Source organism: Hippoglossus stenolepis, chromosome 4, assembly GCF_022539355.2.
Source record: "Hippoglossus stenolepis isolate QCI-W04-F060 chromosome 4, HSTE1.2, whole genome shotgun sequence".
Classification (NCBI taxonomy): domain Eukaryota; kingdom Metazoa; phylum Chordata; class Actinopteri; order Pleuronectiformes; family Pleuronectidae; genus Hippoglossus; species Hippoglossus stenolepis.
In genome coordinates, this window is record NC_061486.1 from 28716706 (window position 1) to 28738637 (window position 21932).

Genomic DNA, 21932 nt, shown 5'->3' on the forward strand with positions numbered 1-21932 from the left:
AAGGTTGGTGACCACTGGCCTAGAGGAATGTGAGTATTTACATGTCTAAGGAGTGTAGATTTATTTTGGCTGATACATTCTTCAGGATGCAGCCAGGTCTCATTGAGAGACAATAAATCATTATTATGATTTGAGATTAATTAATTTACTGAACCTTGGATGGCAATGATCTTAGAATCCACATTTAATAAAGATGTTTTATTGTCTTTTTTGCAGAGGTTGTGTTAATTGTGATGAGGTTTTTATGTAGAATTCCTCCGTGGGGTTTTGGCTGTCTGACTGGTCTAAAGGTAGCACAGAGACGTGTATAGGACTGCAACTTTGCCTCCTGGTCCCAACTCTGGGTTGTAATTTTGAATTGATAAACTCAGTTATGAGTTAATCATGGTGTCATGTCTTTTAACTCTTCATATGTTTCTGAAAGTAAAGACAACATTTTATGAGAGAAATTCGGTCAGGTGATCTCAGATTTATGTGGCCAGATCCACCCTGTAGAAATGGTGAAATACCTGCCCCGTCTGTAATAGTTATCAATGCTGCTTTTGAAGCTTTCATTTATTTATATAGATGGCCAGTACAAGGACTCTATCTATACTGCCTGCCACTGTAGCTGCAGTACCACTTTGGCCCAAGAAAAAATTCCCTATGGGGACAATGAAGTATATTTGATTTGATTTGATTGATTTGTTTTCTGGTCGATCTCCTCTTTCCTTTTCACTGGTCATGTGGATGAATTGTCGTGGCCATTAAAGTTTTGTATAAACCTGTGGAATGCATAACAATGTCACCTGGGACTCAGCTTGTACTTTTAGACTTGTCAGTAGGCATGGGGAAGGTGGCTACGGTAGAGATTAGTTGTGTGGACTGTGCCGGATGTGTAGATCGATGATTCATTTGATCAATCGTCTATAGGACGGGCAGCCCCTTTACTTTGTCTTGGCTTTTGGGGTAGCTGCTTAGTATTGAGTAGCCCTGTAGTTGTGGTTGAGTTTCTGGCTTTCCTGGTTACAACCATTGTTGCTGATGTTGTTAATTTAATCCAAATCTTGGGACTTTTTGTGGTCTTGCCATTTCAGGGTCTCTGGTTTGATACCACAGAAGCTAAAGAGCTCTTACAAGAAAAAAGATTTAAAAAAAAAAAAAAATCAAAATATATTATGCTTGCAATTTTGGTCTTGCTCATGTGTACAAACTCAGCACTCACCTAAAAATGCAATTAATTTAGTATAGAAGGCCTGAATTTAAATTTGAGTTTGTCTTGTTTATTTGTCTTCTTTCTGTAGGTTCAAAACGGGGCAGATCAATGGTGACCTGCTCATCTATCACGTCCTCCTTACCCTCAAACCCTACTATGCCAAGCCCTATGAGATAGTAGTAGACTTAACTCATGTAGGACCCAGCAATCGCTTCAAGACTGACTTCCTATCTAAGTGGTTTGTGGTCTTTCCTGGCTTTGCCTATGAGAACGTAGCAGCTGTTTATGTCTACAACTGCAATACATGGGTGAGAGAGTATACCAAGTACCACGAGCGGCTTCTGACAGGCCTGAAGGGCAGCAAGCGACTCCAGTTTATTGACTCTCCAGCTAAGCTGGCCGAGCATATTGAACCTGACCAGCAGAAGCTGCCTGCTGCAACCCTGACCCTGGAGGAAGATCTTAAAGTGTTCCATAATGCCCTCAAGCTGGCCCATAAAGACACCAAGGTCTCAATAAAGGTGAGGATGCAGCCATAGCCGTTGTAATTATAGGTGCTGAATACCTCAACAGCATTATATCTTCACATTTTCTTGTTAATCAGGTGGGTTCGACAGCAGTTCAGGTGACCTCAGCTGAGCGGACCCGTGTCCTTGGCCAACCAGTCTTCCTCAATGATGTCTACTATGCTTCAGAAATTGAGGAGATTTGTCTCGTGGATGAGAGCCAGTTCACCCTCACAATGGCCAATCAGGGCACACCTCTTACATTCATGCACCAGGAGTGTGACACCATCGTCCAGTCCATCATCCATATACGGACACGCTGGGAGCTGTCGCAGCCCGACTCTATCCCACAGCACACCAAGATCCGTCCAAAAGATGTTCCTGGCACTCTGCTCAACATTGCTCTGCTCAACCTTGGCAGTTCTGATCCCAGCCTCAGGTCAGTCATGTAGGGCAAGTAGATATTTTCCCAAGTAGTCTTAACAGCTTAAATGGAATAAGTGGGGCTACAAAGGGAAGGAGACTCTGAACCATTTGATTAAGAAACCATTTTCTTTTCTTTTTTCCCAAAAAGTTTTAATTTCTTCTGTACTCTAAACTGTTGTGAATAGTGAAACAATTTCTTTCCAGAGAAAGCTCGCCTAGTTAGTATTATTTTTTGTATCAGGAATTGTAGGTACCAACATTTCATATCACTTCTGTTTTGCCCTGCAAATATGAAATGACCTTGTGTGTTCTTAATAATGTAGACACACAAGGTATGTAAGGTTATTCTACATGCCCAAAAGAACGTCAGACATGTAATGAACTTAACACCTGACTTATTGTCTTTCTCACATTCAGGTCTGCAGCTTACAATCTGTTGTGTGCTTTGACCTGCACCTTTAACCTAAAGATAGAGGGCCAGCTGTTGGAGACGTCAGGCCTCTGCATCCCAGCCAACAACACCCTCTTCATAGTCTCCATCAGCAAGACTCTTGCTGCCAATGAGCCCCATCTAACACTGGAGTTTCTGGAAGAGTGCATCTCAGGCTTCAGCAAGTCCAGTACGTCCACTTAAAATTTAAATGTACTCATTATCTACTCGCCACTATGCCAATGAAGGTGTGGGTGAAGTGTTTGAGTCCACAAAACACTTCTGGAGTTTCAGGGGTAAACTTTGTTGCAGCAGAATCCAATACAATTGAAGTGAATGGTGAGTCCTTCTTCAGTCGTAATAAAAACAACAGAAAACATAACATGCCTCTATACTGCTCGTGTTGTGTCATACAAGTGTCCGCAAGCCCCGACGTTCATATTCGACTCGAAATGGCGTAATTTACACGTTTGTTTTAATATCTTCCTACGTGGTGCATTCGCGGACCTTCTGACACACCATTGTGTGGCCATGGCCGCTAGCTTAGCCACTTCCTGTGGACTTTTAGGCTTAAAACACGGTGTAAATTACCTCGTTTTGAGTCGAATATGAAGTCGGGGCTAGCTGACACTTAAATGACACCACACGAGCAGTATGGAGGCATGTTGTTTTTTTTCTATTTTATTACATTTGAAGAAGGACTCACCATTGACTTCAATTGTATCGGATTCGGCTGCTACAAAGTTTACTTCTGAGACTCCAGAAGTGTTTTGTGGACTCAAACACTTCACCCACCCCTCCATCGGCATAGTGGTGAGTAGATAATAAACAAATTTTCATTTTTCAGTGAACTATCCCCTTAAAATAGCACATATACATGATGTGAAGCAGGTGTCAGAGGGTGACATTACACAGCACAGAGAGTTGCATGTAATTGTTGTTAGTTAAAGCATTATGTGATCCTGCACATCAAGGTTGTGAACAAAGTTGTGTTTGTGATTATATAAATAAGACCAACCATAGTAAATTGTGTCTTAGAAATGGTAATATCTGTTAAATTGATTATGATTTGTAATTTCTTTGTTTGTTGAATGGGATTCTACTTTTCCTATAATGCAAAAAGTAATGGCATTCGTTTAGACCTTCCTTGCCCGCCTACAATTTATATACAGGCTTTCTGTCATAATCATGTAATATCCCAAGTTGAGATAGTCTTGATGACATCCCAATGGCATCAGCAGTTCTTTTCTGAAACTTTAGAAAGGTCCTCCAGACCTTTAGAAGATATTACACAGCTGTTTTCCAACACAGATTACTCTTGTATGATTCTAACTTGAAAGAGGAATGGTTTATCTACAAAAAGACAAACTACAATAGTACAACCTACTGTAAACCACTTCTAACCTACTGTTACAGTGAGAAAATCTCTCTTGCATTGCAGCATTGACCCAACTCTGAACTTGTATGTACCTTGTGTTATGAAGTAAACCAGGAGTTGTGTTAAGTCTCTGTGTCGTCTGTTACAGGTATTGAGCTGAAGCATCTCTGCTTGGAGTACATGACACCTTGGCTGCTCAACCTAGTTCGCTTCTGTAAGCACAACGATGATGCCAAGCGCCAGCGTGTTACTGCAATTTTGGACAAACTCATTACCATGACCATTAATGAAAAGCAGATGTATCCCTCTATCCAAGCCAAGATCTGGGGAAGCCTGGGTCAGGTATGTGCCCCACACCAACTGTTTGAGTAAAAAATGTCTTGTGGTTTAGGCCTCTGACTTTGCCACTGTTTCCTCAGATAACAGACCTGTTGGATGTGGTGTTGGACAGTTTTATTAAGACAAGTGCCACAGGAGGTCTGGGCTCCATCAAAGCAGAGGTCATGGCTGATACTGCAGTGGCTCTGGCTTCTGGGAATGTCAAATTGGTCTCCAGCAAGGTGAGACTCCTAGTTGTGAGCTCATAGTGCATGTCGTTCTCTCCACATATCTTAACCTGGAGATACTTTTTAAATTAATATGATGCTATTAGTGATCTCTATATTTTCAGAGGGGAAATTGTTTTTCAATCAGTGAGTAGAGCAGTGTTTGTGAGGAATGTCAAACAATCATGTAACTCGGCCACTGCATGTACACGCTTCGTTTTCTCCCTCTGCACTCCACCTGGACCAAGCACATGCACACACACACACACACACACACCTGTAATATATGTAGGATCATGCATTTACATGTAGGTACCTGATGTCATGAGTCATTTACACTTATTTTCAGTTACTTTTACTTTGAATGAGGTTAACTAATTAAGCAACAGTAAGATTGCCTTGTCCAAAGTAACAGAATTTTGCAGTATTTTTAGTTTTGTATGATCCAATGGGGGTGTCTTTTCATGTGTCAACACTCTTGAGAAGCAGCTATATTTCTCACATGTTCTCCTGCATTAACACATCCCACCTACTGGAAGGCAACTTCATCTACTCAGATATCTCACTCTTCAGGAATACACTGCAGGCAGCTCCAAACAGGCAGCACCACATTAGCAGGTCAACTATGCAACCTAGTAGTGCACTCAACAAAGTGGCTCTGTAGTGTTACTGTACCTCTGTCTGTATAGAGCATCTGGCATGTGCTTTAGGCATCAGTTGACACAATGCTGCATGAAGCTTGTCTTGAAATGCAGCAAAGTTTGCACGCTGGCATACAAATAACACCACTCCCAGCCCACTGAAATTTTACAAATTTTGACAAAATTTGGCAACATACTTGTCACTTAAAATCTTTCTAGAGTAAGTTTGAATGATACTTTAACATATTTCTGAAGGAAAATCTAAATGTAATTTTCCGCAATGTATAAATTTAATAAATAAATTATTTCTGCACCAACATTGTTTTATAGATCAACTGACAAGGTGAATGAATGAATTACTTTTCTTTAAAGGGCCCATATTGTGTAAAATACATTTTCTGGGCTTTTACTATCCGTAATTACTTGAAGGGGGTCAGTAGGTACCCTGAAAGTATGAAAATAGTCACTCTGCTGACTTTTTCAGTCAGTCCATTCTAAGAAATATGTTATCGAAAAGTCTTGTTTCGTACTTCCTATCCGTATGATGTCATTCGGGATCGCACTCGTCTCTCAGCCCCACCCAGCCGGTACCAGTCCAGCCTCTGAGCCCATCACCCCCGCTCCCCACCACCACCCCTCCACACCGAACGCGACACCAAGCTGACATGTTGCTGAGCTAGCAGCTTGTTAGCTACCACAGGCTAACCACAACCAACAACACTGAAGAAACACTGCAGCGTGGAGGGATGCAAGGAAGAGAATGTGTCCGTGCACATTCCTCCTAAGAATGTTACTGTTCGAGACCAGCGATTACGCTTTATTTCTTCTGACGTGCCGTGTTGGTGTGCTCAGTACTCCGTTGAAACTCCGTTGTAAACTCCGTACTGTAACTCGGGACGTTACTCCTACATTGGCTGACTGTCCTGCTAAAACTTGAACGTACATGAGGACGGTGTAACTTACCGTTCAGAAACATCCTGTTGTAACCGACTGTAAATATGTGGCTGTTCTTCTAAAGCGGTATCCAAACATAACGTCTCTTTCAGCTGTGTTTACCATTGTAAATGCGCCAGAATGAGACCGTTGATAGGCCTGGTCGCGTGTCACTAAGTGCAGTCAGCCAATCAGAGGAGGGGCTCAAGAGGCAGGCGAAAACAGCCTGTCCTGTCTGCAGCTCCAGAGAGAGGACATAGAAATACACATTGTAGCAGTTTTTTCTACTTTAAACCACTGATAAATCATCTTAGGGGTACCAATACCTCAAATTAAATCCCAGAAAGGTGTAAAATATGGGCCCATTAAACTGGTACAAATCCTTTTTCATCACACAACTGCACATGATTCAGTCAGGCCTCTCTTTCTCTCTCTCTCTTGCGACCGCTCTCTCTCTCTTGCTAGGTTATTGGTCGGATGTGCAAGATCATTGACAAGACATGCCTGTCGCCAACACCCACACTGGAACAGCACCTAATGTGGGACGATATTGCCATCTTGGCACGCTACATGCTCATGCTGTCCTTCAATAACTCCCTGGATGTTGCAGCCCACCTGCCCTACCTGTTCCACGTGGTGACCCTGCTGGTAGCTACAGGGCCGCTGTCGCTTAGGGCTTCCACCCATGGTTTGGTCATCAACATCATCCACTCCCTCTGCACCTGCTCACAGCTGAACTTCAGTGGTGAGCAATGACATCACATGTGTGTTTAGGCCAGCACCCTGCTGCCATAGTTGCATCAGACTTGCATCAAACTTTAAAAGAGCAATCCAAAGGCTTGTACACTCAAGCCACTTGAACAGTAGGGAACACACACACTACACAGTGGAAATTAACGTATGTTATTGTGTTTAATGATTCCAGAGGAGACAAAGCAGGTGCTGAGGCTAAGTCTGACCGAATTCTCTCTGCCAAAGTTTTACCTGCTGTTTGGCATCAGCAAAGTCAAGTCAGCTGCCGTCATTGCCTTCCGCTCCAGCTACAGAGACCGTTCCTTTTCACCAGGCTCTTATGAGAGGGAGACATTCGCCCTGTCCTCCCTGGAGACCGTCACTGAGGCCTTATTGGAAATCATGGAGGTAAGTAAGAGAAAGTCAAGCCTACTCGACATAGGCTTTTCAATAATACTCTTAACCCAGTGCATTCATTCCATGTAGGACAACCTCATATAGTCCAGCATGTGAGTGTTAGAAAGTAGTAAATACAATTTATACTAATGTAATTGTCTTTGGGGTTTCTGTGTTTACCACACATTGACAGCTTACTGACGCTAGATTATCAATGTTAAAAACATGTACAAGCTCACTTTGGTCTGCACCTTACTTGTTTGTCTTCTGTCTAAGAGATTTTCCAACTCTGGCCAATGTTTTCAGTCTGTTTGCACCGTTTTGTCTTTTCTCAGGCTTGTATGAGGGACATCCCAGCCTGCAAGTGGTTAGACCAGTGGACAGAGCTTGCACAGAAGTATAAACTTCCTTCATCCTATTTTAATGCATCAATGCTAAGAACATTACACTGTGTATCATATTTGTTTGTGTGTGGTTGGATTCTAGGTTTGCATTCCAGTATAACCCGTCTCTTCAACCAAGAGCGCTAGTGGTTTTTGGCTGCATAAGTAAGAGAGTGAGCCATGGCCAGATCAAGCAGATCATCCGAATCCTCAGCAAGGCAAGCCCTCTGCTCAGCATAGACCGGGTGAGAGCCCACCTTCACTTATACAACCATCTCTGTCAGAATTGAATGGTGTGTTGTTGTCAAGCTGGACTCCTTCAACTATTTTACCAATGGATTCCACCGAAACCTCAGTACCAACCTGCTTGTCATCTGGAGAGGAACACATTTCCATTGCCTTGATGTGTTTTGTCAGATTGTTGTCAACTTCAAGCACTTAATTCATTTTTTAAAGCACCTCATAGCCAGCAGATTTACTCAGCAGCTATCAGTGGAGAACCATTTTTTGGAGAACCTGAGGACTTTTACACTGAAACTGCTCATTATACTTTATGTTGTTTGTCTTAAACATGGGTGGCTGTGGCTGAGGGGTAGAGCGGTCGTCCTCCAACCAGAAGGTCGGCAGTTCGATCCCCAGTCTTCCCCATCTGCATGCCGAAGTGTCCTTGGGCAAGATGCTGAACCCTGAGTTGCCCCTCATAGAACAACAAAGTGCTGCTACTAGATGCACTGTATGAATGGGTGAATGTAAAACTGTACTGTAAAGAGCTTTGAGTGGTCATCAAGACTAGAAAAGCGCTATATAAATACAAAACCATTTACCATTTAAAGGTAGGGTTGGTAAGTTTTTTTCTGAAACACTTTTTATCGTATTTGTTGAAATCCTCTTCACGTCCCAATAGCCATCAATACATAAAGTAAAAAAAAAGGTATTACACTCCTCGCTCTGACAGTGTGAGGAGTGTAAGAGTGTAAGGCAAGTAATACACCATATGTGACAGCTTTAGGTTAGGTGTCAAGCCCTCCACAACCCATCAGGGAGGGTCCTTACTTAAAATGGGGAGGTGTTCTGTAAAAGGAAATATAGCTGAGCGATGTTATTGTTATTGACTTGTCATTAACTGACCTACCTGCAATCACTGCAAATGACCGTCACCCGGAGAGGGATACACAGCTAAAGCAGAGACAATTACCAGAAAAGTTGGCTTCTAGCAGTTGTTAGGGAGTGTGTGTTCATATGGGCATAGCTTTGGCAAGAGGGCTGATGGGAGGGGGTGCGTATCGGTTGCATATTTTCAAAATGTAACCCGCTCTTGCTGGCTTTTTCAGGCTTGCCAACCCTAGCTTCAAGCAGTCCAGAGGTAAATCATTGCTGTTGCATCTTCCCAAGTTCACTAATTCCGACATTAACCTTCCTTTATTGTGAGTACACAAGAAATGCGTTTTAAGAATTTTATGTTTTCAGGATGTCCTTCTGACCCATTTTTGCAAATGCAATGTCTCAGATATGCCTTGCCTTCTTCAAATTTTCATATTTGGCACAAACTTTCTATTTGACTCAAGGACGAACTGAATAAAATTTGGTAGTCAGAGGGCACCGTCACTCTGATCTAAAAAAGTCCCGAATCAATCATGCATACACAATCATGCTACATGCAATTGCGAAAATTCAACTTCTGATGTTAACCTATCCGTTGTTGGACACAGCACACAGCACACGGAACACAACACACACAAGGGCAGTGACCATACAGAGCAGTGGGTTGCTATATATTGGATAGCACCCGGGGACCAGATGTTAGAGGGGAGTAAGGTGCCTTGCTCAGGTTCACTTAGACAGGGGGATAGGGAAAGGAGTGTCCATCTTTCGCTCCCTTTGGACTTGAACAGATCCATTGTCTGGTCCATCCTCTGGTCTAGGTATCATGTTTTCCAGTCCGTGAAGTCGCACCAGTGACCTTCCAGTCCGATGTCCCTCTTCTCTAACCACTGGTCCACCGCCGCTCCGCAGTGTCGCAATATAGCAGTATTGATATTATTTTAATTATACACATATAATAATATCATATAAATCAATACAAAACCTCTTGGTCAATCCAGAGCCTGTATTTCTGTTCATCAACAGTAATTATCTGGTACACACTTCAACATGGTAATATTTTATTAGTTAAGTTAACAACAAGACTGTGCCTGGGTTAACAAAGGATAATACCAATAAGGTCCGTGTTACAAGAATAAACATGTTTGCGGTTTGTCCTGACCTGTCCATCAGTGTGTATAATGTAGGACCAGGGTGTTGTAGCCTAATGAATGTCAGTTCCTTGTTTCTCCTCTCTTGGGAGCCACACATTTTAGCTGTACTGCAGTAGTGGTAAGGGACGGTCTCTGTGTCACAGGTTGTAGTTGCGTTGTTGGTTATCCTTAGCTCGCCTCTCAGACTTCCTGAATCATTGATGTTTGGCCACCGGGAGAGCAAATATTTGGGAACTGTGGTATGGTGCTGCATAGCTGTCTCCCCATGAGGAGTTGTGCAGGGGAGAACCCACTTTCCAGAGGTGTGGCTCTGTATGTCATCAAAGCCTTTAGTTTCTCACCTCCTCCTTTTCACAGTCCTTTTACCGTAGCCACTGCACGCTCCGTTTCCCAGTTTGCCTGCGGGTACCTTGGGCTGCTAGTTATATGTATAAACCCGTTCTTTGTGGCAAAGTTTTTGAAGAGTTCACCGCTGTATTGCAGCACTTTATCCAACGCAACTGAAGAAGAAGGAGTCCATGGATGACTGCATCCACAAACACTTTGACATCTGCCTCGTTGTCTTTTTGTGTTCACAGGGGCTCTTGATAATGTGAAAGAATATATGGGACAGCACCGGGCTCCAACTCGATTTTGAAGGGTTCCTTTAATTTCCCTAAGCCGGAAAATACTGTGGGATACTGGGCTTTAAAGTCCTCCTGCTGGGCTTGAACTATGTGGACCCTCTGTATAAATATGAGAGCTTTTATTGCAGGGAGACCTAGTAGCGGCTAAGACAGTCCCTCAATGACATAAATGTCTTGCTCTGTTGTTCCCTTTAAAAACTCAGCTTCCCTTTAAAGTGGCCTTTAACATCCAGTCTGTGATTTCCTGGACCATACAGCACTTTACATGGCGGCTGCAGAGTCCCATATTTTTTGATGGAGAAAGTGCTGCTTGGAATTGCTGTAACTGTTGTCCGGTGTCTGGTTTGAAAACAGTCTCTTCTCCATTCAATTGCAGCATTTTGTTACACTCCTCTGTTTTCCTCTTTACTCTCTGTTTGTGCCTCTGTAATGTCATGAACACCACCAGTTGAGCTGCATTTCTTTGCAAAGTGCCCCTTTTCATCACACCTCCTGCACTCAGCATCACGAGCAGGGCAGTCCTTCCAGAGATGTTTCCTCACCTGCTGCATCCAGATGACTGGGTGTCGGCTTTGTCCTTCGCTGCCTTTGGCCCCCTGGTGTTTCTTTTGTGTTTTGCCTCAAATTCAATTTTCAATTAAATAGAATTGTATTTGTATAGAGCCATCATCATAATATACAATATCTCAAGGCACTTTACATAGAAGGTCAAGATCTTAAAAATGATATAGAAACCCACAGTTCCCACAATGAGCAAGCACTATGTGGCCATCTGCCTCGACCGGTTGGGTTGAGCAGAGAAAAATGGGGAGGAGAGGGGAGATGGGTGGAAAAGAGTGGAGAGAAGAGAGAGAGATTTTTGGAGAGGAGGAGAGAGACACCAGGAACAGCTGTGCACCATCAGGTTTCAGCTCTGACTACTTGTTATAATGAAAACAATAAAAGTGATAATTATGGATGTAAAGATGTTATTAATGATAGCAGCAACAGTTAAAATAATAATAATAATAATAATAATAATAGTTGTTGTTGTTGTCTGAATCCTGAAGCTCTGGAGTCAGAGATACCTGCAAAGAGAGAGACAGTCAACTGCTCTGTCCCTCGTGGCACTGGCAGTTGCTTTTTCATTGCTGCACTCTGTCTCACTCTTGTCATTGCTTTTTCTAATGTCAACTGTGAGATCATGATAGTATAATAATAATATAATAAACTTTATTTATATAGCACTTTTTAAAAACAGAGTTTACAAAGTGCTTTAACAACAAAGCAAGAAAAGTAAATTAAAACTTCAACACTTAAAAGCATTAAAATGACAATAAAAATAAGTGAACAAGTAAAATAAAAGGTGAAAATCACAGTTTCACATGAAAGCAGGTATATAAAAATAGGTGTTAGGAAGTGATTTAAATGAAGTCACTGACTCTGCAAGCCTTATCTCCTCAGGTAGGCCGTTCTAAAGCCGAGGGGCCCTGATGGCAAAGGCACGGCCACCTTTTGTTTTCAACCTCGACTTTGGAACAGCAAGCAAAGCAGGGCTCCACCTGAGCGTCTAAGGCTGCGTGCAGGCACTTAAGGGGTCAGTAATTCTGTGATGTAGCCTGGGGCCAGACTCTGGCGTGCTTTTAAAGTGATCAGTAACATTTTAAAATCAATTCTAAAACGGACAGGGAGCCAATAAAGAGAGTAGGTGATGTGATGTTGCCTTTTAAGACCAGTCAGAAGCCTAGTTGCTGCGTTCTGACCTAGTTAGAGTGACTTTTGGCTTATGCGGGGGTTACAGTAATCCAGTCTATAGAAGACAAGATGAATTACTTTTTGCAAGTCCTGGTGTGAAAGTAGGGGTTTGATTTTGGAGATGGTTCTGATTTGTAGGAAGCAGGACTGGACTACTTTTTTTATTTGTGGTTTGAAAGTGAGTGATTGGTCAAACATAACTCCTAGGTACCTGGCAACAGGCTTTACATTGATTGTTCAATCTGATTGATGGGGTTAGGTGGCTTTCAGGGGTCTCAGCGGAAGGTATATCTGTGTGTCATCTGCATAGCAGTGGATTGAGATGTTGTGGGGTTGGATGATTTGGCCAAGAGGAAGCATATAAATAGAAAAATTGTATTTTGAATTCAGGTGTAAAATTGTATGTATTGTATTTTGTATTTTGAGACTAATTCACTTGCCAAAGATGAGATGAAATACGCAATATACCATGTAAAAGATGAAACAGGGTAATGGTATCATTTTTTTAAACTTTTTTATAGATATTGTTATAATGAATTATTTTAAACACAGTTTAGTGAAAATCTTATATTGTGAAAGCCCTAATGCAAATAATAATAATACGAAGGGATAAAATTAAGTGATGACATTTTACACCCAAATGGTCAGACAAACTTTACTGTGACATATTGTTGTGCATTCCATACACTGTTAATAAAATGTTCTGGCCATTATTCAATGCCACACCTCAGCAAAACCATATTTGATATATATGACCATATTTACTTTACAGTACATATTTATGACACTTTTTCCTGCAACTTGACTGTTTGGAGGAGACATACAACTGCAAAGTGGTAATTTTAGTCCATTGTCTTCATCTCACCATAACAGGGTCTAGAGAGCTGTCTGAAGGGACCGGACAATTACAACAGCCAAGTATTAATTGAAGCCACAGTCATTGCTCTAACCAAGCTGCAGCCTCTTCTCAGCAAGGTATACAACCACTCTAAATCCACCTGCAGCCACAACTACAGCTGTTATTTTGTGTACAAAGAATAGGCTGTGCTTACTTAATACTTACTACAAATTAAAATTGTTGCAGTATTTGAAATGTTAACAAATTGTATACCTGCTATGTCTCTGTGTGGTGTTTTGCCAGCTGCTACTGACTCATTTGCAAATAAAATGGAATTGACAGGACAAGACTGAATATATAGCAGTTAACCACCTCCTAAGATGGAAAGAAGGTCCCAGTTATCAATTGATGTGGCAATTGTCAGCTTGGATAATTTTTTTCATCAAGGCTGAGTGAAGTTATGAATTATCTAAAGGGGAATTAGTATTGCTAAGCTTAATTTGTTTTTAAGGCCATTTTGTAAATTGTGATGTATGCAAATTTTATCAGCTGAGTAGTCACCAAATCATATATGATTCTCTGATCATCCCTTTGGTATGTGTCAAATGTTCATTCATCTTCACCATCATAGATACTAATGAAATTTGCCATGCAGATCTTATCGTATGAGAAACCTTAGGAACCAAAATTTCATGTGTCTCGAGTTTTTAACTGGTCATGAAATGCTCTAATTATAATATTTCTGCCCCTTGATGACCTACAACAGCAAATTAGACAATCAGGGATGAAATTGTCTTTTTCTATAAACTATTCTGTTGCCAGGAGAGATTACCTGCAAAGTCAGAGCAACGATTTACGACAGTCAGTCTATAAAAGGCCTATAATTATGCGGAGGCAGAGGAAACAGAAGCAGGGGAAGCGAGCTGGGCTACGTGCTAGGCTAAAGGATAACCCCTACAGACTAGCACTCCCGAGTCTGTTCCTCGCCAACTCCACATCTTTTACAAACAAGATGGATGCAAAAAGCTGTATGTAATGTTTTGGTTTGATATTCCAGCCAACTTTGAGACCCTATACATTAAGTGATTTGGTATTGTTTCAGTGGGATGTTCCATTTGCCCACAAGAGGAGGGGGGAGTATGGATTTCTTGTACTTATATAAATTAATTAATTCATAGATTTTCTTTACTGACAAATGGGTTCATATTTCGTGTTTCTTTACTTTAATATGAATATTATATAATATATATGAGTATTTTGATCTTTGAACCCCCCCACCCTTGTAGCACTTTGGTCGTATTTAGGAATGCTCGCTCAGTCTGTATTAGGAGCTGAGAGAGATCACCTCAACATTCAAACAAGTATACCAGTACACTTTTTTGAACACACTACCCAGTAGCCTTGGAGCCCATCAACAAAGTAGTTCATTGAGCTTTTGAATGGGCCTGAAAATGTAATGATCTCCAACTGTGTCTCAACAATATTGTAAGAATTCAGTAATACCTCTTCTGTGAAGCATCTTTAGATAACTGATTATATCTCAGCAAACACTCAAGAAGCAAAGACCAAACTTTCTGGATGTCCTGATGACATTATTTTCTAACTTTGGTGAAAATTTGACCAGTTTTAGAATATAGTTTTTTCTTGTAAATTTACTTGATCTGTTATAGTCACTAATAATGCTGTAATTTTTTTTTATTGTAGATAGCATATTGCTTTAAAATAATATGAGACTATTTATATTAAGGGAGGTACGGCTTGTCGAAATCAGAGTTCCATAGGTTTCTCATATGACCAAATCAACAATCCAGGTTTCATGAGTCCTTGTGGTGGTTGAGCCCAAACGTGTGTTGACATGTCAAGGAATTACCCATTTATTTATGTCCCTGACAATATCAGCACAACCCTCCCCTTCCGTTTACAGCCAGTCACACTGTCTAGGAATTACCGTGCATATGAGCCCCTTCTGTGTGTGTTTGCAGGAGTCCCCCATGCACAAAGCTCTGTTCTGGATCGCTGTAGCTGTGCTGCAGCTGGACGAAGTAAATCTGTACTCTGCTGGAACTGCCCTGCTGGAGCAGAACCTCCACACTTTGGACACAATGCGCATCTTCAACGACAAGGTAAATAAATGCATAAACACACGCCTAACCTTAACATTGGGAAGGACAAGGTCTCCAGTGCTTACCCATTCCCACATTTTGATGTTTGATGCCAACTAAAAACCAGTACACGTCATTGTGTAGTTGAGACAGTAAATGGTTTTAAATTGTTGACGTGACACAGTACACTACTTTATATGTCTCTTCTCCTCCAGAGTCCAGAAGAAGTCTTCATGGAAATTAGACATCCTTTAGAGTGGCACTGTAAGCAGATGGATCATTTTGTGGGCCTCAATTTTAGTGCCAATTTCAACTTTGCACTGGTGGGCCACCTACTCAAAGGTAAAGCAGCTGCTGAGAGATAAATATTCAATGGCAGTCATCCAATGTTCAACAAATACATTGTAGTCTTTGTTAGAGCACTGGGTGGACATATTCACATCAGCCACGTTGACAACAGAAAAAACACAATGCGGCCATCACTGTGTTTTAGTAATGTATTTCAAAAGAAAGTCAATAATCTTCAGAAAGTTAGTGAGCACCACTATATGTGATATTACCGCTGTGTTTGGGTGTAATGTGTCTTGCTTCAGCACTATGGCTTTTTTGGATCAGCATGCTGTCCCTGAGAGTCTGTTTTTATGTCTTTAACTTGTGTCTTTAGGCTACAGACACCCATCACCCACCACAGTAGCGAGAACAGTGAGAATCCTGCACACACTTTTGACTCTCATCAGTAAACATCTGAAATGTGACAAGTTTGAGGTCAACACCCAGAGTGTTGCCTATCTGGCTGGTAAGTAACACTACATTCACACAGCGGGCCCAAGTGCCCTGAATCTGATTTTCCCCTATGTGACGCAGATCGGATTGTTTAATTACAGTGTGAACAGCAAGAATCACATGGAATCTGATCTTTTCAAATCAGATTTGAGCCTCTTTTATATGTAGTTCTAAATCAGATACAGATCAGCCATGTGACCCGTATCAGAATTCAATGCGACTTTTACGTCACGCTAGATCGACATTGCTCATAATTTTGCACAGGAGATGGGGCGTCAGGAGTCCCCCAGCGAAAATAAACATGGAAGACAGCTGTGACAGAGGTAGTCACTGGAGGGACAGTTAGGCTTTAGACCGAGTACTTGGGGTGACACATCTGTACAAGCAAAACTTGAGGGGTCGTTTTATAACCGGTTTGTAATGGAAAGCATATCAAAAGAAAAGTGAAACCCTAAACACTCACATTTATGGCCCCTGCGTTTATTACAGACTTCTTCTCCATGTTTACTTCCGTACACAGCGTGCTGCGTGTGATGACTTGTTGTGCTTTTGCGCATAAGGGTCACATTAGGGCCATGAACAATTCACATTGGAGTCTGAAATTGGCCACATTTGAAAAGATAATGTGAACCGCCACATAAATAAATCTGATCTGGAAAAAATTCTGAATTGAGCGGTAAGGCTTGCAGTGTGAACGTTGCTTAACACACTTACTGTCATACTGTATATGCATCATCCATCCATAATGCCTACTATTAAAATTCTGTTTCAATGTATCATATTCTGTTACTGAAAAATATTATAAAGCAACGGTAAAAATATTTGAGGGTCTCAATTACACCTACCTTGTCTCTCTGCATCCAGTTATTTATTTTAGGGGAGAGCTGTTACTTACAGAATATAGTACAAATTTCTGAACCATTATCTTTACTTATGGTGGTGGTTGGTTTGAGTTTGCCCTGATGTTATTAATGATTATTGTTGCTATCTCTTTGTGGTATGGTACAGCACTGCTCACTGTATCTGAGGAGGTCCGAAGCCGCTGCAGCCTCAAACACAGGAAGTCACTACTTATTTCTGACCTGTCCATGGACCCAGTACCCATGGATACCTACTGTAGTCACATCGCTGATCCCAGCTGCAGGTGAGCCAGTACCAGAGAGGAATACAAAGGATGGAGTTGGCTGATCTACCTATAAAAAGTATCCTACATATTTTTGGTACAAAGCTTGGCCTCAGCATGGCACAAGGCACAACTCTATGTTAGATTGTAACACTGACCAAGCTGTTGTGATGTCCTTTTCTCATGCAATTTACTTACATATTTCCTTCTGTTATCTGCTCTCTGGCCAGTTATTATAACTTGATTTATAAAGTGAAGAGGACCTCGATTTGTGTCCTGATAAACCTTTTTAGGATTTATAGCCTTCCACAACCGCTCTGTCCCATACAAAAAACTTTTGTTTTCCCTCTCTAAGTTAAAATGGTAGATTGAAATAATCTACTCTGTAGTTTATGCAATAGCAAAAAGTGAATGACATCAAATTAGAACTTGGGCTAGTTTAGAGTGAACTCTCGTCTCTGTAATATTTCAAATGTCTGAATAGTCCCAATGATTTGGGAATGTTAAAAGTTCCCTCGAACTGTCGACCTTCTGGTTAGAGGACGACCGCTCTACTGAACCACAGCCACCCTACCCATATATACAACAAATGTAAGTAACAAGGATTGCAAGCAGCACAGATCGAGCCCGTTTTCATGTTTGGGCACTGCAGGAATAATAAATGTGTCACTTCCTGTGTCCATTCATTAGGCGCTAGACCATGACCACTAATCGTGCATTACGGTCCATGCCATCAAGTGTAGACCACACAGTGAAATGTTTATGCAAATCAAATCAAAGTTGTCATACTAAGCTTACATCCTGTTACCAGTAGTTGTCGCTGAGACTATGACTAAATGCAGACAAATACAACTGTTCAGGTCGGGACTCGTGAGAAATTTGTGGCTGATTCGACAATCAATCAATCAAATTTTATTTGTATAGCCCATATTCACAAATCACAATTTGTCTCATAGGGCTTTAACATGGTGTGACATCCTCTGTCCTTAACCCTTAACAAGAGTAAGGAAAAACTACTAAAAAAAACCTTTTAACAGGGTAAAAAGAAGGTAGAAACCTCAGAGAGAGCCACATGTGAGGGATCCCTCTCCCAGGACGGACAGAAGTGCAATGGATGTCAAGTGTAAAGGAGAACATCATCAAGATAACGGTTTTAGCAGCATTGATAAGGGTAAACATTTTGAAGCAAAACTGAAGGTCAATGAATTGATGGATTATTGTCAGTAATGGTCGAGTATCTGAGGAGAAATACTATATATCAAGCAGTCCTGCTGCAATCATAGTTTATGGTCAGCTGCCACCACGATCATGATCCACCATCAAGATCGGATGCCACTATAGTCCACAGTCATTGTCCACTGCCGCCATTAGGATCCATCATCAGCTGCCACCTCGATCGTGGTCCACCACCATTATCAGATGCCAACACGATAAAGGATCCGCCATTATTATCACGATCAGCCAGCACGATACAGAATCCGCCATACTGGATCCACCATTACGATCTCTGATACGCGCTCCACAGATCATAATCCACGATGTGGCCGCAGCTGCGGCCCTGGATCTGCGGACGATAAGGCAAAGGGACTCTGGGGAAGAAGTCAAGTCAGTAACATGTATTGATGAGATATGAATTTGATGTGATAACGATTGAGAAGAGGAAGGAGAAGCTGGAAAGAGAAGCTCCGAGTGTCATGTGTCCCCCGACCTTCTAGACCTATAGCAGCATAACTAAGAGCAGGTCTAAGACAAGCCTGGACCGGCTCTAACTATAAGCTTTATCGTAAAGGAAGGTTTTAAGCCTACTCTTAAATGTACAGATGGTGTCTGCCTCCCGAACTGAAAGTGGGAGATGATTCCACATGAGAGGAACCTGATAGCTGAAAGCTCTGGCTCCTACTCTACTTTTAGACAATGCACAGTGGAGTTATAACAACTTCCTGTTTCATTGCGAAACATCAACCCTCACCGTGCTGCCACTTACAATTTTCACAATGAAATATCCTTATGGTCTTGTGGCTTTTCTGAGCACATTTAAGGTATATATTGTAATGTAATTCTATTGCATCATGTATGAAACATGGATTCCTGTCGCCAGAAGGTGGCACTGTGATGATGAGTCAATATTGACATTCAGATCTGTTCAATCCGGGACTCTGATCAAGCGAGAGAAATTTGGGGCAGATTGGACAATGCACAGTGGAGTTATAACAACTTCCTGTTTCATGGCAAAATCAGTAGGTAGTGCTATGACCCTGAGTTAATAGTAACATATGGATCTGTTGAGGCCAGGACTGTGATCATGTGTGAGAAAATTGGGGCTCTCAAAATTGGACAATGCACAGTGGAGTTATAACAACTTCCTGTGTCATGGCAAATCCTAACCATCAACTTTTTGTGTGTCGCCACGGCAACAGCATTCAACAAAAACACACTAGATTCATAACCTATTATCGACCAAGTCTAAAGGGTCTTCTGGCCAAATTTCAGCTGGACGTGTTCCATCTGCTCGGAGGAGTACATCACAATAAAAAAACATGTTACTTCATGTTGCCAGTAGGGGGCACTATGACAATGACTGAATATTGGCAAGTATATGTGTTCAGGCTAGGACTCTTATCGAACATGTGAAGTCTGGTGCAGATTGGATAATGTATACTGAAGTTATTATACATTCCTGTATTTGAAATTTGACACCACGCTCTCTGACAAAAGCTCACGAAGAGCAGAGCTTTTCATCAACAATGTGGTTAGATTGCACTGACCAAATTTGATCTGATTAATCCTTTGTTAAAGAACGATGTGTGTGAATCAAACAGTGACAACTTATTCCAAAATGGCTGACTTCCTGTTGTGTTTGGAATATTGCTCCCCTGACTTTGTTGTACGTGTGGGCATGAAACATATGCCCAATGATTTTCATGCATTTTGGTCAAATGCACAGCAGGTGCTGGACTTTAGTGGGGCGCTATCGAGTCAATTGGGCACGCCCATGCACGAAAACCATTTGACACATCATTTTCTCGCACATCTGAATTTTGTGCAAAGTTTCAGCAAAAGTTACACATTTTCAGGCCGCCAAATATCCAATTCATTACTAGGATAAAAAATAAGAAACCCAATAGGGTCCTCGCAGCGGTTGTTGCTCGGGGCCTAATAATTGGAGCAATTCCAATAGGGTCTTAGCGATCGGTGCTTGGGTGATGATTATGATGTGATGTGATAGATAATTGAAACAAAGCTTTGGCAGCTGTGGCTCAGGAGGTAGAGCGGGTCCACTAAATGGAAGGTCGTCTGTTCAATTTCCGTCTCCCCCATTCCGTGTGCCGAAGTGTCCCTGGGCGAGATACTGAACCCCAAACTGCAGATCGCCTGTGTCACTGAATGAGTGCACTTAATCAATGTGTGTGTGAATAGGTAAATGGCAAAGACTAGAACAGCACTATATATATATATATATATATATACACACCACTTTACAAAGTGAGAATGTGTCATAGTTTGGATTATGTCAACCAATGTCCGGGTTTTAGCTTTTAAATGAGTCAAGCCTTTGTCTATTCACCTTTCTCTCAGAAGTCTGCGAGAGACTCAGCCGTGGACATCACCTCAGATTTCAGAGCGGTATCTTTCAACCCATCACTACCCTACAGTGGGCCAGATCAGCCCACGAACACGCAAGTCCATGAGCCTTGACATGGGTCAGCCCTCACAAGCTAACACCAAGAAGCTTCTGGGTATGATTTCTCTCTCTGCTCTTTACAATACATGTTGATCTTTCTTTGGGTGAAGCATCCCTAGAAAAGTTCATAATAAACCTCCAGATTGTAAATGTAATTATTGTGTTTGTTTGTTGGCCAGGCACCAGGAAGAGCTTTGATCATCTCATATCAGACTCCAAAGCACCAAAAAGACCAGAGATGGAGTCGGGTATGACCACCCCTCCCAAGATGAGGCGTGTAGCAGAAAACGACTACGAGATAGGTGAGCGTATCATCCTGGCATATCCTGATAGATATGGAGATATTTAATGTAATTCCTCTATGTTCCATTCCAGAGACACAAAGAATTGGAAACTCTCACCTTCGTAAAGTGTCTGTATCAGAGTCCAACGTTCTGCTGGATGAGGAGGTGCTGACTGATCCAAAAATCCAAGCTCTACTCCTCACTGTGCTGGTGAGGAAAAATAACAGTTCAGACCAGAGGATCATGACTGACTGATAATTAAATGCTATTTCTTTTCATCTCTGACTCTGTTAGTTAACAGACCGTTGCTCTGATTTTCCAGGCAACCCAGGTCAAATATACTACTGATGACTTTGACCAACGGATTTTGTACGAGTACTTGGCTGAAGCTTGCGTCGTCTTCCCAAAGGTTTTCCCAGTTGTGTAAGTAGCCAATATATAGCCTCTCTGGGCTAAGCTCTATTCTAAGCTGTCAGAATTAGTTCTGATCACATAGTTGACATCACATAGAAATTACTACAAAAATGAACTAGTTCACGTTCATTTGTTCCATTTTTTATTGGGTTAATTTAGGTGAAAAACGTACAGTCATGTGTTTAGTTATTAATCGATGGTGTCGGATCATGTGTGTGTCGCTCCCCTCACTTTAACCGTGAGTCCTGGCTGTGAGAGTCACGTCTCGTGTTGTACTGAGCACAACATGAGTCATTTTCATGATTTTTAAATGCAGTCTCATAAACTCTGAAATCAAACAAAAACTAAGTTACTTCATGTCCTGATCAGGTCCTGATAACTAGTGATGAGTGTTTATTAGTTCAAGTGAGAGCAGAGTGGAGGAGGACACAGAAACTCCAGCTCGGTACAAACCAACTGCAGCTTACTTACCGGCTGCTTCACGTGAACGAGCTCTGATCTCATTGCGTGTGTCAGCGAGTGAGTG

The 21932-nt window shown here is 41.7% G+C and overlaps 1 protein-coding gene across 2 annotated transcripts in view; it reads left to right on the top strand.

Moving 5' to 3' along the window:
* The window catches only part of LOC118105857 (neurofibromin), a 158340-nt gene that overhangs the window by 120742 nt on the left and 15666 nt on the right, over positions 1-21932 (top strand). For both annotated transcript variants that reach the window (XM_035153829.2, XM_047339515.1), the window contains exons 36-53: positions 1284-1716; positions 1800-2140; positions 2545-2747; positions 4084-4277; positions 4355-4495; positions 6520-6799; positions 6980-7194; positions 7518-7579; positions 7669-7810; positions 13054-13155; positions 15001-15141; positions 15336-15462; positions 15785-15916; positions 16912-17047; positions 20603-20763; positions 20888-21010; positions 21084-21202; positions 21315-21415. In XM_035153829.2, coding sequence (XP_035009720.1) covers positions 1284-1716; positions 1800-2140; positions 2545-2747; positions 4084-4277; positions 4355-4495; positions 6520-6799; positions 6980-7194; positions 7518-7579; positions 7669-7810; positions 13054-13155; positions 15001-15141; positions 15336-15462; positions 15785-15916; positions 16912-17047; positions 20603-20763; positions 20888-21010; positions 21084-21202; positions 21315-21415 — 3153 coding nt within the window. The remainder of the gene's footprint in view (positions 1-1283; positions 1717-1799; positions 2141-2544; positions 2748-4083; positions 4278-4354; positions 4496-6519; positions 6800-6979; positions 7195-7517; positions 7580-7668; positions 7811-13053; positions 13156-15000; positions 15142-15335; positions 15463-15784; positions 15917-16911; positions 17048-20602; positions 20764-20887; positions 21011-21083; positions 21203-21314; positions 21416-21932) is intronic.